The sequence below is a fragment of the Dipodomys ordii genome, unplaced genomic scaffold (genome assembly GCF_000151885.1).
Source record: "Dipodomys ordii isolate 6190 unplaced genomic scaffold, Dord_2.0 Scaffold88, whole genome shotgun sequence".
In the NCBI taxonomy this organism is placed as follows: domain Eukaryota; kingdom Metazoa; phylum Chordata; class Mammalia; order Rodentia; family Heteromyidae; genus Dipodomys; species Dipodomys ordii.
This window is the reverse complement of record NW_012267304.1, coordinates 2,425,016-2,446,468: the sequence shown is the minus strand read 5'-3', so window position 1 is coordinate 2,446,468 and position 21,453 is coordinate 2,425,016. Positions and strand designations below refer to the sequence as shown.

Genomic DNA, 21,453 nt, shown 5'->3' with positions numbered 1-21,453 from the left:
GAGCAAAACAGGCAGAAACTTCCTTAGATTTAGTATCTTCTCTGTTTTTACAGGTTAAACATGTTTCCCACTAATTTGCTCTGAGCAACTCCTCCTTATTAAAACATTAATTTTAGGGGACTATTTTAGTGAGTGTTTAATACACTGTATGTACTGGATTTGTGTTTGAATGCTAAAACAAATTTGTATTAGCTAAAAATATTTACCTACAAGTGGTTACTTAATCTGATCTAATAGTAATCCAAAGATGCCACTTACTTCAATTTCTTTTTGTTTTTTCTTTTAAATTGATTGAATATTCATTGTACAAAATAATTTCTTTGATATTTTCATACTTGTATATCGTTTGCTTGATTGTAACTAAACTTCAGAAGTAGCTTTGAAAATGTTAAGTGTATTTTTCTAGTTTTTTATGTTGGGCATATTTTGTATTTTGGAAAAAAAATAGAAGTCATTATTGAACATTGTTGAGCCTACAGAAATTCTGTTTGTTATCCTGTCTCCCATTTTCTAGCCCTGTGTTCCTCTTCCTACTTTCATGCTGATGAAATAGTGCAATGACAGTAAGTTTCTTTATAAACAGATTCCTTTGAAAGTCCAATTAAAAAACAATGCATATCATTAAAATTTTAAAGGCACATTGTAAGTTTTCTTTAGTTTCTGGGAATATTGTGTGAACTAGGTAGCCTATGTACTCAGTTGCTTTTTCTAGCAAGATGGAAAATTTCTTTCAAAGGTCAAGGGTTAAAAACAGCCACAGATTGAAGGTATTTTCTGCCTCTGCTCAGAAGTGTTCTAAAACAAGCTAGAGAATAACAGGATGCTCATAGCAGTTTTAATTTCTCTATTACATCACCAGTATATACAGTCAACAATAGTGCCTGTCTTTGTGTGTTTTGGTTTTTGGGAAGGCTTGTTCGATTGGTCAACATCCTAATTTAAATTTATCTCACTAGAATCTAGATTTTGTGACCTCTTAAGGTACTCAACAAGAATTTACAGTAAAAGAGCTGGTACCTGAATCCATTGGTGTGTAAATAATGTTGCTTCTTACATGAGAGGCTAGAGCAAAGGCTGACTCAGTGAAGGGAAACCACCAGTCTAAACTAAACCATGATAGCTCATGGGAATTTTTTGTGTGGTTCTATTGGGATTGAACTTAGAGCCTGGGCATTATTCCCTGTTTATCTTTTCTTCTGAAGGCTAGAGTCACAGTTCTACTTCCAGCTTTTTTGTAGTTTAGTGGAGATAAGAATCTCATGGACTTTCCTGCTTGGGCATCTGGCTTTGAATCACAACCCTCAGAACTCAACGGCCTGAGTTGCTAGAATTATAGCCGGTGTGAGCCACCAAATCTAGCTGGAAAAATTTTGAGCTATATTCAACAATGAAATTATTCCTTATAATTCTCTCATTGTGTGTGGTGAAAGCTTTTTTTATTTTTTTGGTTGGTTGTGGGGCCTGAACTCTGGGCCTGGATGCTCCTCAGCTCTTCAGCTCAAGGCTAGTGCTCTACCACTTGAGCCACAGTGCCACTTTTGGCTTTTTCTGCTTATATGTGCTGAGGAATCGAGCCCAGGGCCTTATGCATGCAAGGCAAGCACTCTACCTCTGAGTCATCTTCCCAGCCCATGTGTTGAAAGCTTTCATGCTAGTATTTGATTGGTACTAGGCATGTCTACAAATATGCATTTAAATAGAATACCTAGCCTGGGAATTGAAGTGGAAAAAAGAGCACCTGGGAAGTTTTAGTGAAACATAACATCATCAACAAGTCCAGACCATCCGGCAATTCTCTTCTCATTATATCTGTGTTTTTACATTCTGCTTTTAGCCATATCCTGTTACTTGTTTTCTCAATTTTATATAGTTATCTGGTCTATCAAAACTGAGTAACTGCCCCACCACAGATGAATGGATCCAAAAATTGTGGTATCTATACACAATGGAATATTATGCAGCCATTAGAAATGACAAAATAATGGCATTTGCAGGGAAATGGATGGAGCTAGAAGGAATCATGTTGAGCGAAGTAAGCCAAGAACGAAGAGACAAACGGTACATGGTCTCCCTGATAAGTGGATGCTAAATCCAAAATGTTAGGTGATATGACAAAACTAACAGGACTTAAGAAACAAAGAACTCCCACTCATCTGGTCGAACCACTATTAAATATCCCCATGCTGCTGATCACATATATGGTATATAACATGTGAACACCGTTATATATTACAGACTGATAGACAATTTGCTCCAGGAAAGTTAGAATGAACTTGTGACTTTAAATGAGCATCATTATTCCACAATACTGTGAAATTTCCGGAAATTATGTAATCACTTAATCACAATCAAAAAAAAAAAAAAGAACCTCGGGGAAGGTAGGGAGGGAGGGGATGGTAGGGGGAAAACAATGGAGGGGGTAACAATGTTCAAGAGGAAGTGTACTCATTACCTCACTCATGTAACTGTAGCCCTCTGTATAGTATCTTTACAATAAAAAAAAACAAAAAAAACTGAGTAACACCTTGAAGATTTATACCTAATAAGGGAACAAGGTAAAAGACGGCTAGGAAATAAGAGAATAATATAGTCTATTTTTTATCCTTTTACCTTAACTATCTAATTGAAACTTGTATGGTAATATAAAAGCCTTAAATCCAGATAAGCGTACAGAGTCATTTCATATGGCAGATAAGAGTCCTATTTATGAAAAGCTCTGTGTTTAACATGTGGCATTAGATCTGAAATAGGGATAGGGAATAACATGATAATTCTCAGAATGACTTATATTTTTAATGTTTCTTTAAAAAATTTGGCAGTACTGAGATTTGAATTCAGGGCCTTGAGCTTACAAGGCAAGTACTATACCATTTGAGCTATACTCTGCCCTCAAAATGACGAGTCATTTTAATATTAAAGTTTGAATACCACTTTAATATAATTTGTACAATACATAATCCTCATAATGACCCAATCTTTCCTAGCCAATTTTTTCACAGGAGAAATGAGAATGTCTGAATCTTAACGTTTTGTAAGTCTTATTTCCTGAAATACTGAGGGCTCACTGAATGCTCTTTGCTGTTCAAAGGACAATTTCCTTGGAAGTTACCTTTCTTTGTCATTAGATTCATTTGTAGGATGCACAAAGCTCTAATAAAGTTTGTACCCCCAAGGATATGGTATTACGGTATAATACTCCCCTTTCTTGGGCATCTAGTCTGTAATATATTAAATTCTTCTTTAGACTATAGTATGAGGGCAAGAATTATATCTTTTTTATTCACTGTTGTGTATCCAGTGCTAAGCACAATACACAGTACATAGTAGATTCAATAAATATTAACCATATGGTAGTGTACAAAATTGTAAAAATTAGTCCACCTAGAGAGAAACAGTCTTTAAAATTGGTTTTATCTGTGGTGAAGATAATTTTCTAGATACCATTTCTTTAAATTTTTGAGTTCTATTCTTTTTTATGTGAGTATCAAAATGGCAAGTAAGAAAGGGAATGGTTCTAGCTCTGAGATGAAGTTGATCATAAAAGGGGCTACAGAGTTTGCTAAGGTGACTCAGTGAGAGGCCCTTAATAGAACAAGGGAGACTTTATACTGCAGCTGTTTGCAGATATTCAGAGGCAGAACTACCTATTTTTATCTCTTGGTGATATTCCAGTGAACTGTCCTAGCAGATGGAGCAGAGGGTAAGAATTGGAAGGGTTATCCTTTGAGAGCTGAAATTGTCAAGATATATAATCTCCAACTTTCAGATTTCTAGAGGATGATGTGAACAGGTTTGAAAGATAGCTTCTTTACTACCTTTGATCAGTGCCACTATCTGGTACTTTTATATTCTTCAAGAAACTATGCTTTTCACCTTAACCTAACTTTCTATTTTATCTAGACAAGAGAGCAGCTGCACAGTCCTTTGCCAACTCTGTTGGCCAGTGAAAAGGGGCCTTCTTTACATTTACAAAGTTATGGTTCTAGCACTGTGGAGATTTTTACACACAAACAACTTAGAAAAATCAGTCTCATTGACCCTTAGTAATTTCCTATGTTTTTAACTTACAGTTTGCAAACACCAAAAGGAGTAAAAAAATGTGTTTTTCAAGTGTAAGTCAATATTCTATCTTAGGATGATTTTAACATTTCTGATTTTTTTCTTGTGTAATTACAGCTTTGGCTTTACAGATAAAGTAATAAAGAAGAGCCAGTGTCCCATCGGTGTCTTTGGCAATGGTTTCAAGTCAGGTTCCATGCGTCTAGGAAAAGATGCTCTTGTCTTCACCAAGAATGGGAGTACTCTCACTGTTGGACTCCTATCACAGACCTACCTGGAATGTGTCCATGCACAGGCGGTTATTGTACCAATTGTTCCATACAGTCAGCAAAACAATATCCTTTGTGCTGGTTAAAATTTAGTGTTGGTTAAAAATGAGTCTAGTCTGATTCTTTTGTTAAGAATATTTTTCTTCTGGGCAGTTGCAGCTATCTCTTGATATTCATGTTTCAAGTAAATTTTAAAATTTAGAAATATATTCAAATGTCTTCAATTTAACTGGAATTTCTCCCTATTATGTTTTTAAAATAAATAAGACCATGGACAGAAGTTCAGAAATACTTTTACTCTGTTGAATACTTTTATTCTCTTCTCTGTAGTTTGATCTATATAGTCTGTTTTCCCCAGTCACTATGCTTCAGTACCGTTTTCAGGGCCTCCTTTTATCCCCTGAGGCTAGCTATAGTTATGTTTATACTTGAAAAATAATAATATATCAGCTTATCTGATAGCAGAATTACTTCTTGTTCATTTCCTTGTACCCAGACAATATGGCAGTAAGATTTGAACTTAATTGCTTCCAAATAGTTTAAGATTTCAGCCTTTGACATTTTCACAAATATAACATTGTCTTTTTTGTATTGTATCTTTGAAGATGTATTCTGCAAGTGTTCAGTTTTTTTTCCTTTGACTGTATTTGGTTTTACAAAAAATGATTATTACTGAGGATTCCTTGCCTAGCTTGGAAGCCATCTTGAACTATTCAATTTTCAACAATGAAAATGATCTACTGGCCCAGTTTGATGCCATCCCAGGCAAAAAAGGAACTCGTGTTCTCATTTGGAACGTCCGCAGGTATACTATTCCAAGGATAATAGATATTAATAGAGAAAGGTAGAATGATGGAGCAAAGTTTAAGCCAGGTGCTGATGGCTCATGCCAATAATCCTAGCTACTCAGGAGGCTGAGATCTGGGGATCATGATTTGAAGCCAACTCGGACAGAAAAGAACCTGTGAGACTCTTACCTCCAATTAAACATTCAAAAATCGGAAGTGGAACTGTGGCTCAAAGTGGTAAAGTGTTAGCCTTGAGTACAAAGAGGCTCAGGTACAGGTGCCCAGGCCCCGAATTCAAGTCCCACCACCAAAAACAAACAACAAAAAAATGATGAGGGCTGGGAAGGTGGCTCAGTGGTAGAGTGATTACCTTGCATGTATGAGGCCCTGGGTTTGGTTCCTCCACACCACATAAGCAGAAAAAGCTGGAAGTGGCGCTGTGGCTCCAGTGATAGAGTACGATCCTTGAGCTGAAGAGCTGAGGGACAGCGTCTAGGCCTAGAGTTCAGGCCCCACGACTGACCAAAAAAAAAAAAAAATGAACCAGATTTTAATCCAGAGAAACAGATACATTTGGATATGTTTTTCTATAATGTTCACTTGGTTGTATTAAGAGTGGTTCTTGGTAAAATACTATGCATTAAAGGTGAAAGCGTGCATATCTTGAGGTTATTGCTACAGATAACTGGGATACTCTATGTAAGGTCCTCAGAATCCTTTATAAACTTCGAGTTCCTATTCATGGACACTGTTTTGAGATTGGTAGATGATAGTTATTCTACATGTTTGACTAATAAGCTGAAGTATGAGAAAGTGATTAATTAAATGTGATCTTTCAAAAAAATAAGGTCCATAATGCTTTTAGAAGAGCTGGAGTAGAAGAACAAAAAGCATTGAGGCAGATCAATTTCAACTATAATGAGACTGTCTTAAGATCCTGTCTTTAGCATGAATAAAATAATCAAGAAATATTCTGTGATGCATAGTTCATTTAATCATAGCATGTCACATATACATTTAAGAGTGTATTAAAACCTAAATAGTAAAAACTAATATGAAATAGAAGTATTACTGACATGTTTAATTGAGCAGAGTATCTGATATAGTCGTTATTACTTTTTGTCTTAGGTTAAACTTAAACTTATGATCAAACAATACTGGCTTACACAGAGCTTATGATTAGAAAAAAAGAGGTTTCAAGTAAATCTTCTCTGTGACTTATTGGGGAACCCCTGATAATGTTTTTTTGAGATATTTCCAATGATATACACATATTAAACAAACTTCCTTTGTACATTCTCAGTTACATCCTGTTAGATGTCCTATAAATAAAGGATTGCATGGCCAATAAGTTTAGAGAAAACTAGCTTTAAGCCTACTTATGTTGCTTTGCTCCAGGACTTCTTAGAAATTTCATATGCTAATGCTTAATGGGCATGGAAAATACTTGAGAGAGGGTATTATGTAGTATTCCCCAATTAAAGATTTAATTTCTCCAGACCCTTTTTCTTGTATGGGAGGGGTAAAGAGCAGGGTGAAAAGAGATCTTCCTAAGGTTATATGTGTTGAATGGGTGGTATACTGAGAATCAGGATTACCTTGAAAAGTTCAGAATATACTAGTATGATGGCTTGAGCTTTATATAGGTTACATGTCATAGTGGCCCCGATTCAGCTCTGAGAACAGAGATTAAGTTTTCAGCACAAAAACTCCGAGTGTTTGTGGGGCCTAGTGTATGAAGGAGGTGACACTAGAGCTTCTAAGAGTTGTTTCTCAATTTTATTTGGTCATATAATATTTTTTTCATTTTTTCTTTCTTTTGCTCTCTATTGCTCATTATTTTCTTAATATTTTAGGGACTACAGTTCCACAGAATACACTCTTTTCCCCTAGCAGTGGCAGGGTCTTGGGGTGGACCAAAGTCAGTGGCCTAAAACAACGAGAGTACGAAAGGTCCTTACGAAAGGAATACAAGTACTGTTATATTTAAGTGTTAATTCCATGAATAGTGTACTAGAGAGCTAGTAGATATATGTTGTTCCTTCTGTAGAAACTATTTTTCCCTTTTTTGTGGTACTCAGTGTAAACTTAGGGCTTTTCATGTTCTAGGCAGGCACTCTATCCCTTGAGTTACGCTCCTCTGCCCCCCACCCCGTCCTTTTTGCTTTGGTTGTTTTGTTTCATCTGTACAGTGAGCATCCTTTATATACTTCTCAGACAGCTGGGATGACAGGCATATGCCACCGTGTTCAGCTTTAGTAGTTGAGATGGTGCTTTCATAAAAGTTTTTCAGGGCTGACCATGAACTGCAGTCCTCCCAAACTCCATTTCACAAGTGGCTAGGATTATAGGCATGAGCTACTGTGACTGATTCTTTTTTTCTTTCTAAGATATAGTATTAGAGCTAGGGAAATCTTAGTATCTCATGCTAAAGCTTAAGTTCAGAGAGATGATTTTGATTCATCTATTTATTCAGTTGAGAAAAGTTATGTTATTCGGTAACTTCTCCAGAAATACTCAGAAAGCTGAGATCTATTTTAAGATCCACATTTGAGGATAGCTGACATCAATTTGATTTAGACATTAGTATCACCACTATGAAACAGTACATTTGTTTAAATTGGAAATATCTTTATATATTGTGTGATTCTCGAGTTGTTTGTAGTTCCTTTGCACTATTGGTCAGGGAAAAACATACCTGAGTATTGGTTCATATTATTTCTCTCTTGGGTTCCATGTAAATTGTCTCTCCCCCATCCCCCCCACCCGCTTTGGAGCTAGTTCTTGTTAGATTAGTACCTGTCTTTTTTACCCAGAAACAAAGATGGAAAGTCTGAGTTGGACTTTGAAACAGATCAGTATGACATCCTGGTATCAGACTTTGATGCTGAAGAAAAAGAGGCTGATGATTTTACCTGCAAGCTGCCAGAAACAGAGTATTCTTTACGGGTAAGTAAGAATGGTTCTTCTCCAACGGTGAGAGGTTAGATGTCCTATAACATGAAAGATCAAATTTTAACTCTGTGCTAGGAGTCCTTTGCACAGTCTCCACAGAAGCAGTTTAGGTGATAAGTTTTAGTAACATTTCATTGTAGTTGTTGGCATAAGAAAGCAGGGTATTAACAACTAAGCCAAATCTTTGTCCAGCAAAGGCTTAGCTGGCTAGCAGTATTTTAATGAGAATTTTGGTAGGATTGGAAATGGAGCACAATAACTTTCCCTTCACTGTTCCATAGGCATATTGTAGTATTCTGTATATGAAGCCACGGATGAAAATCTTTCTGCGTCAGAAGAAGGTGACTACCCAGATGATTGCCAAGAGCCTGGCAAATGTCGGATATGATATATATAAACCTACCTACACAGTATCCTTTTTAGTTTTTAAAATTTTAACATCTCGTTTATTTTTATACCTTTATCTTTATTAGAGGGTACCATCCACTTCAGATTTCTTTTTTTTATTATCAAGGTGATATACAGAGGGTTTCAGTTACATAAGTGAGGTAATAAGTACATTTCTTGTCAACCTTGTTACCCCTTCCCTCAATTTTCTCCTACTTTCCCTCCCCCAGATCCCCCAAGTTATGTTGTTTCGAATATATTGTCTTGTGTATATCGCTGTTGCATTGGTTCTTCCTTATCCTTTGTCTCACCATTGTGTTGTTCCCCTTTTCTAATTCAAATAAATGTATATACAGAACCAGGGTACCAAAACCAAATACAGTAACAATAGAGGATATGCCATAGGGGGAATAACATACAAAAGCAACAAAAAATCATATAGTATATTAAAAACAACAACAACAATAAAACCTCTGTGTCCATGTCTTGGAGTTCATTTTGCTTAGCATCATCTTATATGGTCATATGTACATAGCTATTGAGGTATTCTGCTCATCTGCTAAGATTATCCTAGACATATACTAATTATTGTAAATAAAGGACACAATGGGACCTAAATGCTCAACTTATCTGGCCATAAAAGAAATGCAAATCAAAACAACATTGAGATTCCACCTCACCCCCATTAGAATGACTATAGTCAAGCAATGTAATAACAACCAACGCTGGAGGGGATGTGGTCAAAAGGGAATGCTACTGCAATGTTGGTAGGAGTGTAAACTTGTTCTGCCACTCTGGAAAGCAGTATGGAGGTTCCTCAAAAGACTACACCAAGCTCCCCTATGACCCAGCAATCCCACTTTTGGGCATTTACCCAAGTGATCACAAACAAGGCCATACTAAAGCTACCAGCACAGCTATGTTTATCATAGCATTATTCACAATAGCTAACATGTGGAACCAATGTAGATGCCCCTCAGTAGATGAATGGATCAAGAAAATGTGATACACACACATACACACACACACACACACTCTCTCTCTCTCTCTTTCTGTGCTTCCATAAGAAAGAATGACACAGTATCCTTAAACCTACATGTACTTGACTTGTTCATTTCAGGGTTAAATTTCTGGATTTTCATAAGAAGCCCAAAACTTGACTTTTCCAAATCAAATTTGTGTGTAATAATATAAATCCTGTTATAGTATGCTCTAAGGAAGCCTCTCTCTGTCTCTGTTTCTGTCTCTACCTTTTGCTGGTACCAGGGCTTGAACTCGGAGCTTCATACTCTTGCTTGCCTTTTTTACTCAAGGTTGGTTCTCTACCACGTGGGTCAACTTGGGTCATAAGAGGGGTTTCCATGAAGATCTTGGGATGGAAAGAGAATAATTATTTGGGAGGACATTAAGAGAATATGAAGATCTGGGAGAGGTGTGTAACAAGTGGTTTCAGAGCCCCAATGCATGGACTTTTTTTTGTACCAGTACTGGGTCTTGAACTCAGGGTTTGGGTACTGTCCCTTAGCTCTTTCATTCAAGGCTGGTGTCTACCACTTGAGCCATGTCCCTGTTTAGGAGGATGCATTTCTTAAGTCTTAATATGTGCACCAGTTATATAAGAATCATCTGGAAACTCTTAATGGTCCCAAGACATTGTAGCTTATGGTTCAGTAGATTTTGGAATTTTATTTTGAGGTAAAAAATGGGATATTCTCTGGATCACAAAGGTGCAATATCAAATAGTATTTATTGAAATGAACTCCAAGAAATGGAAACAAGAAGTGTTTTTTCTTTGTTGTTTTCATTTTCCTTTTATCTTGTTAGTTTATCTGTCTTTGGAAGAGTAAGGGGGCACAGAAATGGTGGGACAAGGTGAACAAATGCAGCAATGATATTCACTAGACACTGTTGAAAATGAACTATCCAACTTGTGGGTGGAGACAGGAAGGAAAAACTGGGGAAAAGTGAGGGAAGAGGTGACATTGTCCAAAAAGGAATGTACTCTTTATCTGAGTTATGTAACTGTAACCCCTCTGTACACCACCTTTACAATAACATTAAAAATATCCTCAGCTTTTTCTGAGTGATCAGGCTTGAGAATCTCAGCTGTAGGGATAATTCACTATAATCCATATAACACTTTGTTGTATTCCATTGATTCAAATAGAATATTGATTAGAAATTGTCATTCTTTTTGGCTATAATGTGTTTTATTGCTATACAAGTCTAAGTTTAGTCTTCGATAGTTAGGAGGGTACAGACTAATAGGTTTGTTTTTTGTGATGAGATGATGTGTTAACAAATTTAGCATGAATTTTTGGTGGCCATTTACAAGAGCACTTACTTTCACTCCTATACTCCATTGCAGTGGGAATGGATTCCAGATATTAGAGAAAATTTTGTTATAAACTATATTAATTAGGTCAGTCTTTATTAATTGCTTTTTAAGCAAAAGCAATGTCTTGGAAAGCTCACAGTTCTTAAGTAGTTGTAAACATTGTTCTTTTAATTTATTTTCTGCATCATAGACAAATGCAGCCTCACCCTTATAGGTTTGAGACAGATACTCTTAACTTCTTGCCCAAGCTGGCTCAAACCAAAATCTTCCTGATTTCTGCCTCCCAAGTAGCTGGGACTTTGTATTTGTTTTAATGAAAATACAAAGTTTTCTATCGTTCTTTTATGCTTTTTTCGTTCTCTTACCATGGTTTTTGAATCAAGTAGGAATCATTAAAAACTCATCATTACTCAAGGGTAGAATTCTACCACTTGAGCCGCAGTTTCACTTCCCACCTGGGCTGACTTTGAACCACAATCCTCAGAACTCAGCCTCCTGAATAGCTAAGATTACAGGTGTGAGCCACCAGTGCGCAGCAGGTAAAGTATATTTTTCAGTGATTGCTACATATTTCTGAATGTCCTCTAGAAGGTTTGTATCAATTTATATCCAATGGCATTTGGAGTTTTCTTGCAAAATAATGCAATTTTTTGTCTGGTGCTTGTATCCTTAATAACTTCCTTAGAATAAACAGGTGAGAATCACTTTTGGATTCTCTTGCAAAAGTAACAACCAGTTTGGAGTGATGATGTACCATAACAACCGGCTCATAAAGTCCTTTGAGAAGGTGGGATGCCAGATAAAGGTGAGTGATTAATATCTCTTTGATGTAGAGGATTGGAAAGAATAAAAGGAGAATTTCAGGTTTGTAAAGTGTACAACATTATTAATGGTTTCACTTCTATCTTGTACTGGTTGTTAAATTCTCATATAGGAATTCTGTGTTACCAGTGAGCTGTTTTGTGTTGCAGAAATTCTTGCTGCTTGCTATTCTTCACAAGTTTAGTCAGCCTACAGAATTTACTGAGTGCATTGTTTAGGTATCTACTATTGAGAAGCAGAGTTAGAATACCAACAGCTTCACTACCTGTATGAACTTGTCAGTGAATAAAGTTGCTCTTTACATTATCTTGGAGAGACAAAAACACATATTGTTAGATCCATAAAATTTGGTCATTGAAGACAGAGATTTGGGTCCTTGATTTTTTATGAGCTAGGTCCTTTAATTATTTAATATCAGTGTGATTCAGCTTCCTTACCTGTAAATGGAAACATTAGTACTTTTACTTTTTTCTACCTCATAGTTTCAGGGTTGAGAGATTTAAATGGACCAAATATGTAATATAATTTATATTTAAGGGTTGTTTTATTTTTTGTGGTTTATTTGTTTTGGTCGTGGGGCATGAACTCTGGGCCTGGGTGCTGTCCTTGAGCTCTTCAACTCAAGGCAGGCACTCTACCATTTGAGCCACAGTGCCACTTCCGGTTTTCTGGTGGTTAATTGGAGATAAGAGTCTCACAGACTTTCCTGCCCAGGTTGGCTTTGAACTGTGATCCTCAGATGTCAGCCTCCTGAGTAGCTAGGATTACATGCCTGAGTCACTGGTGCCTAGCTTGTTAGAGCATCTTTTGTGTGTATGTATGTGTGTGCCAGTCTTGGGGCTGAAGTCTGTGTCTGGCTGCCATCCCTGACCTTCTGCTCAAGGCTAGCATTCTGCTCCAATTCTGGCTTTTTGGTGTTAATTGGAGGTAAGCGTCTCACAGATTTTCCTGCCTGGATGGCAGGAAAAAATCCTCAGATTCCAGCTTCCTGAGTAGCTAGGATTACAGGGGTGAGCCATCAGTGCCTGGCTACTGTTACATCATTGCTACTGTTATATCATCTGTAAACAACTCATGTTTGTGTGTCAGTCTAATAAGCACCTGGAAACAGTTCCTTCCATTAAAGAATAGATATTTAAAACCCCAAAACTTCTTGCATCAACTTAGAATTAATGATCACTTCAAGTCCGATTCCTTTAGTAATTGTTTTGTGGCCTATGTGGAGAAAATGCTTATTTTAATAGATGAATATGTGTAATGATCACATAACAGCTCTAAAAATTTCATTTCAGTTTTCTAGAGCAGTAGTATTTAATCTTGACTTTTGGAAGTAAAATTTTTTTATTAAATTGAAGTCTTAAAGCAATCTTATATCAACCAGATGAAAATGGAGGTTGTGTGAGTGGAATAGAGGTAACTATTAATCCCTGAAGTAACCTAGGGGTCCATAAATCATAGTTTGAATATTTTCTGCCCTAGAATTTCAGTTTCTTGTTCCATGTAGCATTTGCAGTCTTCTGAAGTATATAAGTGTTTCTCTAGATCTTGATGGCCATTCTGTACTCATGAACATTATGTTACCCTTTCTATGGTTATGTGGAATTAAAAGGAAATGTCTCTGGCAGTTAACTCTAAAGTGTTGAAATTAATATTTTTCTTCTAAGCCAACTCATGGAGAAGGTGTGGGAGTAATTGGAGTCATTGAGTGTAATTTCCTAAAACCTGTCTATAACAAACAAGACTTTGAGTACAACAAGGAGTACAGGTGAGTCACTTTCAACCTTATGTGTTTCTGATAATTTTCTCAGATATGAATCTGCTCTCTGAAAGCTCAAAAACAATCAGCCAGATATATTAAATGAAACTTACTTTAAGTCTGTTTTCCAAGATTAGAGATAAAGTGATTTCATTTTCAAAATTAATGTTTGAAGCTTGATAATCTGGAGTCGGTTGAGATAAATCTTAGGTTTAGAAATGATAAAATGAACTCAGGAGTCATTTGCTAATATATTTGTGATAAATTGAAGGTCATTGTTGTTCACCTTAAAGAGACAAATTGATCTGAAATTGTCAAATACACAGTAAGGAAAATTCTGAAGTTATTACAGACATTTCCTTGAAGCCAGTGAACATTTTTGGGACAGCAAGAAAGACATATGATTTCAGGGAAGATCTAGATTTACCAGGGAAAACCAATAGGTAAGAATCAGAGATCATGTTAGGAAATAAGAATTGTTGAAGCCAGGCTAGAATAGGTTTTGAGTTGGAGGTTTAATTCAGTGGTAGATTATTTGCTGGTATGCACAAGGCCTGGAGATTGATACTTCCTATGTCTTAGTGACATATGAGTGACAGGAGTATGAAAAATAAGAGTCCTTGATGCCTATGAATGAATGTAGAAATATGCAAATAAGAAACTTGAATATGTATGAAGTAAAATGGCTCTTTTCAGGAAAATCTGCCTAATAAAAACCAAGGAAGGCTTTACAAAACAAATTATATTTGAGCTAAACTTAACGGAAAAGTTGGAGTATTCTAGGTGGACAAGTAGGGGAATGATATTCTAGGCAGAATTATATGTAGGACAAAATAGGCAAGAGGTGTTCTTCCAATGAATCTTGATCAGAATCACTTCTTTCTTTCTTCTCTTTTGTATGATGAATTTGAATGAGATGATCATGGATTATCCAAATATATATTCTGTATATCAGAGTGTATTTTGTTAGACATACAGGATTTCTGGCTTAAGCAGCTTAACTTATGCTACATATTTTATTAAAAACAATACACTGCTAAATACAGTCTTTTGAGGATCATACATTTTCATTTTTGTCTGATTCTGTCATCAATTGTCCATTTTGTTTTTGATGCAGGGGATTTAACATAGGGCCTTACTAAAAGTACACAGTCCAATCTATTACTTTTTGTTTACTTTCTATAAAATGAAAATGTATTTAGATAAGGGAGTTTGAAGCTGAGTGTGATGGAGTATACCAGTAATCCCAGCACTCCTCTAGAGGCTGAGGTAGGAAGATTGAGATCAAAGTCAGCCTGGGATATATAACAATACCAGACTTTTTAAAAAGTTCCCTAACAATTTGAGAGATTAGAGAAAATTGTCTGCTGTCACAAACACATCCTATGAATATTATATATATCAAAACAAAAATTATAAAAGAAATACTAGCCATCATACTACTGAAATATCTAGAAATAAATTGTAATTTCATTTTTAATAGTGGTATCAGATTTTAGCTGCCAGTATCAGGATTCAAAATGCAATCAATGCATATTGTTTGTGGAATCATCAGAGAAGTTCAAGATATAGTTTTATTTATTTATTTTTTTGGGTCTGGTCGTGGGGCCTGAACTCTGGACCTGGGCTCTGTCCCTCAGCTCTTCAGCTCAAGGCTAGCACTCTACCACTTCAGCCACAGCCCCACTTCTGGCTTTTTTCTTTTTGCTTATGTGGTGCTGAGGAATCAAACCCAGGACCTCAGGCATGCAAGGCAAGCGCTCTACCACTGAGCCACCTTCCCAGACCTCAAGATACAGTTTTAAGGACCTTACTATGTTGATGATAATAGATTGTCATAATTAGGAAACAAATTAAGAAAGTATTACAATGGCTAATGGGTCAGTCAAAAATCTAACTGGTATGGTGTAGCAAAAACTGTCATGGTAGAATAAACAAAGGGATTGGGGCAGAAAGTATGACATAGGATATGTCTTAAGGCACAAGAATACAAGATTGAGAAAAGAATAGAAAGGGAATTCCAGCATGGAATTTTAACATGAGCTAAGGTAACAATATGGGAAAGGGAAATAAAGAAAATGTAATTGGAATGAAATAATATCAAGTTAGATGGACAGGGGAGGGGCACATGATTGGCAAAACATTTTCTGAGAAGGGCCAGAAGATAAGTATTTTGGCTTTTGTTGGCTATATCATCTCTTTCACAGCTATTCAGTTCTGCCATAGAATAAAAGCAAATATGGACACTTAGTAAAGGGATGAGCCTTGCTATGTCCAAGTATAATTTTGTTGACAAAGTCAGGCAATGAGTGGAATTTGCCTCCCAGGCTGCAGTTTGCTAACTCTATCTTAGACCATCATTCTTCAGATTACACATAGCAAGCTCATAGGGGAGCCATAAGATAATTTCAATTTTTTGTGGGAAATACAGTGATATTCAACTTCTGTCTATAAATAATAGAAAGTATCTTCTATTCTTGTAATAAATTACCACAAATGTAGTGGCTTAAAACAATACTATCTTACTATCTTAATGCAGATCTTGTTGGAGCTTAAATCAAGGTGTTGGCGGACTGCATTCCTTTCTGAAGGCTCTAGGGTAGAATCCATTTCCTTGCCTTTTCCAGCTTCTAGAGGCTGCCAGCATTTGTTGGCCCAAGGCCGTCTTTTCCAACTTCAAAGTCAGTAGTGATGTGTTGTGTTCTCCTCATATTGCATCATTCTAGTGCCTTGCTTTTTCGTTCTGTGATTGTGATTCTTCTTCCCTATTCAAGTTTTAGGATCCCTGTAATTAAATTGGGTAATTTTTGATAGCCTTATTTGTAGACCAGTTGATGAATAACCTTAATTCCATATGCAGTCTTAATTCCTCCTGTGGTATAACCTAAACATACTTAACTATTTCAATAATTAATTTGTAGAAACCTTTGTATGACCATTACTTTATTTTGCTACAATCTGTCCTCTGGTGTCTTAAGATTCACTTCTCACATTTGGAATGTGTTCACCTTGTCCCAGTATCCCCCAAAGTCTCTACCCGTTACAATATTAATTCAGTCTAAAATCTCAACTAAATGTCATCAGCTCAAAGGTCCCAGATTTCATTATCTAAACTACTTATAGATAATTCTCTGCATCTTCCATGTGTGGATGTATCTTCACTCTCTCCCTCCCTTCCTTCATTACAAGACTCCAGTTAAAACTGGTAGAGGAAAGAAGAAGTCACATCTAACAAGTCTAGCTAGGCAAATTCCATTAAATTATAAAGACTGGCGATCATATTTTAGAGCTTCTGACTACCTTCTGATCTTGAAGCTTTGACTTCTTGGTCTTAGAGTTTACCCTTGAAATTATCTTTGTTCATGACAGGTAGCATATAATTGCTTCTGAGTAGTTGTATTAACCTGTTTCCTGACTAAAGAGTTTTGAAGATTCAATAAGCTTCTCTCCATCCCTTTTTATCCAAGTTGGAAGCTTTTGTGCTTGCACCATTCTCAAGAACCTTGTAGGTCTTCCTTGTATGTCATGAATGTTCATTCCTTCAACAGGAAGCTATTGACATCTTGCCTAGATAATCCCATTTCTATTCTTGGCTTCAGCTGAGATGACTATGAGTCACTTGCTTAATCTTTCCAAAGATCGTTTTGTGTGACTGAATATTTTGAGCTTTTGACCTTACTGAGATAATACTACAAGGTTCTTCAACTTCACTCTGTGCTATTTTTCTTGAGCACATTTTCCTGACATGAATCTCCATAAATTTTTATACCTTTTGCAGTCTGGATAGGCTGTGAATTTCACATCACATCCTGGTTCCCTTTAAGCCCAACAGTTTATTTCTTTCCTCTTGCACTTTACATCAACAGCCTGAGAACACCAGACACCACTGTAGCCACATTGCCTGGAGATCTCCTCAAGCTAATGATCAAGTTTCATCATTTACAAGTTGTGCTTTTTACCACTGTGTAATAAGGATCTTTTCTCATTTTCCAGTGACATGTTTGTTTTCTTCTGAGCCTTTATTAGCAGTGCTTTTCCATATATCCATTAACAGTATGTTTATAGTATTATTCTCTAAGACAATTTGTATTTTCTCCAGTTTTTCACTTCCTTCTGAGTCCTCACCAGTGAACTTTTTGATGTCATATTTCTTTTTTAAATAGGTTGAAATTGTACACAATAAGGCGTTTCATTATTGCATTCCCATGCCTGCATACAATCTTATTCACCCTACCTCCATTATTCCCTCTTATCTATCACCTTCTTTTCTCTTCCCCTTGCACTTCCCAACTAGTGCTTCCTCTGTTACCATGACTTTGTTTTGTCTTCTTTTTACTACTACAGATGAGAAAGAATATGCTATACTTATCTTCATGGAACTGGCTTATTTTACTGAACATTTCCATTCATTTTCCAGTAAATTATATCATTTTATTCTTAACGATTGAGTAAAAGTCCATTGCGTATATATGTCACGTTTTTTTTTTTCCTTCCTTCCCCCTTTTAGTTCTGGAGTTTTGAACTTGGTCGCACACTTGTTAAGCAGTTACGCTGCCAGCCATTTTTATAGCTTTAGTTATTTCTGATAAGGGTTTTACATTTTTTTGTACAGGACAGCCTGGACCACGATCCTTCTATTTACCCTTCTGTATAGTTGAGATGATAGGTGTAGACCATCATACCCAGCTTTTTTGTTGAGGAGGTAAAGTCCTGCTAACTTTTTACCTGGCTATCCTCAAGTTGCAGTCCTCTTGATCTCTGCTTTCCAAGTAGCTGGGGTTATAAGCATAAGCCCTCACTCCCATCCACATTTTCTTTTACCATTTGTGCATTGATGGACACATAGACTGATTCTATAATTGGCCTTTTGCAGCATCTATATTTCTATTAACAGTTAACTTACTGAAATTAGGCTTTTTACTATTTCTAAAAATTATTCCAGCCTCTGCCAACTTTCCATTGAAAGATAGTCTATCATGTTAGGTATTTGTTTTAGTAGTATCCCATTTCTAGGTACCAAACTGCTATACTTTTTGTTAGATCATTTATTTGTGAATGTAGGTTTAATCCATTTAAAGTAATCACGAGGAAAATTATTTGATATCTGCTATTTGTTTCATAACTACCCTGTCCCTCATTTCATACATTACATCCCACCCCACTTCCCCCACACCCCCAAGAACTGGGCTTTGAACTCAGAGCCTCGTGCTTGCTTGGCCGGTGTTCTGCCACTTGAGCCAGTCTTCCAGGCTGTTCTTGTTGGTTATTTCTGCCTGGGCTGGCATCAAACTGTAGTACTCTGGATCTCAGCCTTCTGGGTACCTATGATTGCAGGCTTGAGCCATCTGTAACAAGCTACATTGCTGTCTTTTTTTGTGTTTAATTTTTTTTTTGGTCGGTTGTGGGGCTTGAACTCTGGGCATGGGCACTGTCCCTGTGCTCTTTAGCTCAAGGTGAACACTCTACCACTTGAGCCACAGCGCCACTTAGGGTTTTCTAGTAGTTTATTGGAGACAAGAATCTCATGGACTTTCCTGCTGGGGCTGGCTTTGAATCTCGATCCTCAGATCTCAGCCTCCTGAGTAGCTAGGAACTAGTGTAAGCCACCAGCGCCCAGCTAATTGGTATTTTTTTTATAGTGAAGTGTTTAAATTCCTTTTTAATTTATTTTTCTGTATATTTTTGTACTAGTTGGTTTTTTGTGGTTATCATGTAGGGATTGTGTTTAACATCTGTCTTTTCTCTCTTCTCCTTCTGTACCTCCATGATACCTGTGTTATGACACTAATGGTGTCCCAAAGGTGCCTGCGGCTCCACTCACTGTTCAATTTTTTTTTGTTCCTTAGTTTCAATAATTAATTTCTTCAGGCTTATTTATTGGTTCTTTTGTCTGCTCAAATCTGCCTTTGAATCCCTCTAGTGAATTGTTCATTTTGGTTTTTGTATTTTTCAACTGTAGACTTAACATTTTCTTGATTTCCTTCACATTTGCATTTGGCTCTTTGAACGTCCTTAAGATAGTTGTTTTAAAGTCTTTGGTAGGTTCAACTTCATACAATTTCTGTTGAATTTATTTTTTCCTTTGAGTGAGCCATACTTTCCTGTTTTCTTTGCACTGTGATTGTTGTTGTTGTTGAAAGCTGGAGAGTTGAAGCTAATAGCATGTCAACACTGAAAAACATTCCCTTATTTTCCCATGGTTTGTTTGTATTTCTGTAAACTGTCTTTCTGCTAGGAATCAGATTAAAGGGCAAACTTTAGGTCTTCACACTTCCTTTCAGAACTCACAGCGACTTTCTAATTTTCCACATACATGTGATTGCTTTTGAATCTTAGTTTACATCTGGCTCCCAAAACAAAAAAGAGAGAAAAATGAAAAAAGATAAGCAAGGTACCATTTCTTTGAATCCTTTAGACATTGGTTAAGCTGGAAGATGACAAGCTTGGAATAACGGAGGAAATGCAATAAATTGGCCACTTGCCTTTTATATACTGTGAACAGAAATAGCAGTGGGTGATAAGCGCAGGTCCCATGTTTGTAGGATAGCCTCCCATTTGCTTCCCTACAAGGTGCTCCTTGAACACATCCAGCTTTGCCTGTCATGGCAAAGCTGCCATGACAGTGAATAAAATTAACCATAGTTTGCCATCTTAGAGTTCCACAATACTTAGGCAGATTCTGCTAATGCAGTTGTTGTCTAGGCAAGTAGACAGATTCCATATGCTTCCTACATTGCCATCGTCCTGGCCTATCTTTTTTCCTTTCTACAGTAGTCAGAATCCAAGTAAGTAAAGTAGAGGTGTGGAAGTTATTGTTTGGGTGGTAGTAGAGTTTGAACTCATAGACTCATGCTTGCTAAGCAAGTACTCTAGCCTCACGTTCAGCCCATTTTTCCTTTAGTTTGTTTTTCATATAAGGTCTCATGATTTTGCCTAGGCTGGCCTTGGACCACAGTCTTCCAACCTATTTTTTCCAGTAGCTGGAATTACAAACACATATTACAATGTTTGGTTTATTGGTTAATATAGAGTCTCGCTAACTTTTCACCCAGGCTGGCCTTGATCCACAATCCTCTTAATTTCTACCTTGTAAGTAGCAAAGAATAGCTTGATTAACAGGTGTTTGCCATTACATCCTACATGGAAGAGTTATTCTTAAGGAGAGAATAGGTCTGCAAAAACTTTGAAGAACAATCCAGAGTACAAAGATGTTTTGTAATTCTAAATTTGTAATGTTCCAGCTGTATATAGCTCTACATTAAGTTGTAATGTTATGATATACAATTCAAAAGGACTAGTTAATTAGACAAAGTTAGAATTCAGATACAGCCTTCAATAGTATCTATGTAGTAGAATATTTGCAGGAACTTTTTTTCTCAATACAACTACTACTGCTATAGTTAGCATTTGGCAACAGAGGAACTGCATTGATATATAAAGCTAATACTTGATGGGTTTATCATAGGATACAGTATTTGGTCCTCTGATTTTAACTTGATCCTGAATTCTTCACCTGTTACCATCTGACAAATCAATGCCTATCAGTGTAAAATATTTGGTTTTGTCCTAGCTCTGCAGTTTGATGCTCTGCCATAGACTGTATGCCATAGTTTATTCAATGATTCTACACATGCCAAAAGTTTGCAGAACCCTGCTTTCTAGGCTAGTTCTAGTGACAATTTTGACTTTTCAACGAAAATGATTACAATATGCAGTTATCAGAGCAGTGTACATCCATCTTAGTTTCTTAACGAGTAGATGTTGAAAACTGCCTAATATTCTAAATGGTTAGCCTCTGTAAATGGGAACTTTTTTCAACAAGTGCTGTGCTTTGACGTATTTCCTGTATTTTCTTTCAGATCAACAATAAGTGCCCTTGCTCAGAAGCTGAATGCTTATTGGAAGGAAAAGACATCTGAAGGGAATTTTGAGTTCTTCCCTATAGCCAGAATAGTACCGTGAGTAATAAAATGCATGAAACTTGATACGTTGAATTGAAGCCCCTTTGTGCAACTGCTTAAAAATAATACAAAAATAAAATAAAATGCATGAAAGCAATAAGGAGTCTTGTCCTTGCAT

General features: G+C 36.5%; 1 protein-coding gene across 2 annotated transcripts in view; it reads left to right on the top strand.

Moving 5' to 3' along the window:
* The window catches only part of Morc4 (MORC family CW-type zinc finger 4), a 52,668-nt gene that overhangs the window by 9,306 nt on the left and 21,909 nt on the right, over positions 1-21,453 (top strand). For both annotated transcript variants that reach the window (XM_013025905.1, XM_013025906.1), the window contains exons 4-10: positions 4,177-4,394; positions 4,986-5,133; positions 7,933-8,065; positions 8,353-8,481; positions 11,482-11,601; positions 13,283-13,383; positions 21,234-21,332. In XM_013025905.1, coding sequence (XP_012881359.1) covers positions 4,177-4,394; positions 4,986-5,133; positions 7,933-8,065; positions 8,353-8,481; positions 11,482-11,601; positions 13,283-13,383; positions 21,234-21,332 — 948 coding nt within the window. The remainder of the gene's footprint in view (positions 1-4,176; positions 4,395-4,985; positions 5,134-7,932; positions 8,066-8,352; positions 8,482-11,481; positions 11,602-13,282; positions 13,384-21,233; positions 21,333-21,453) is intronic.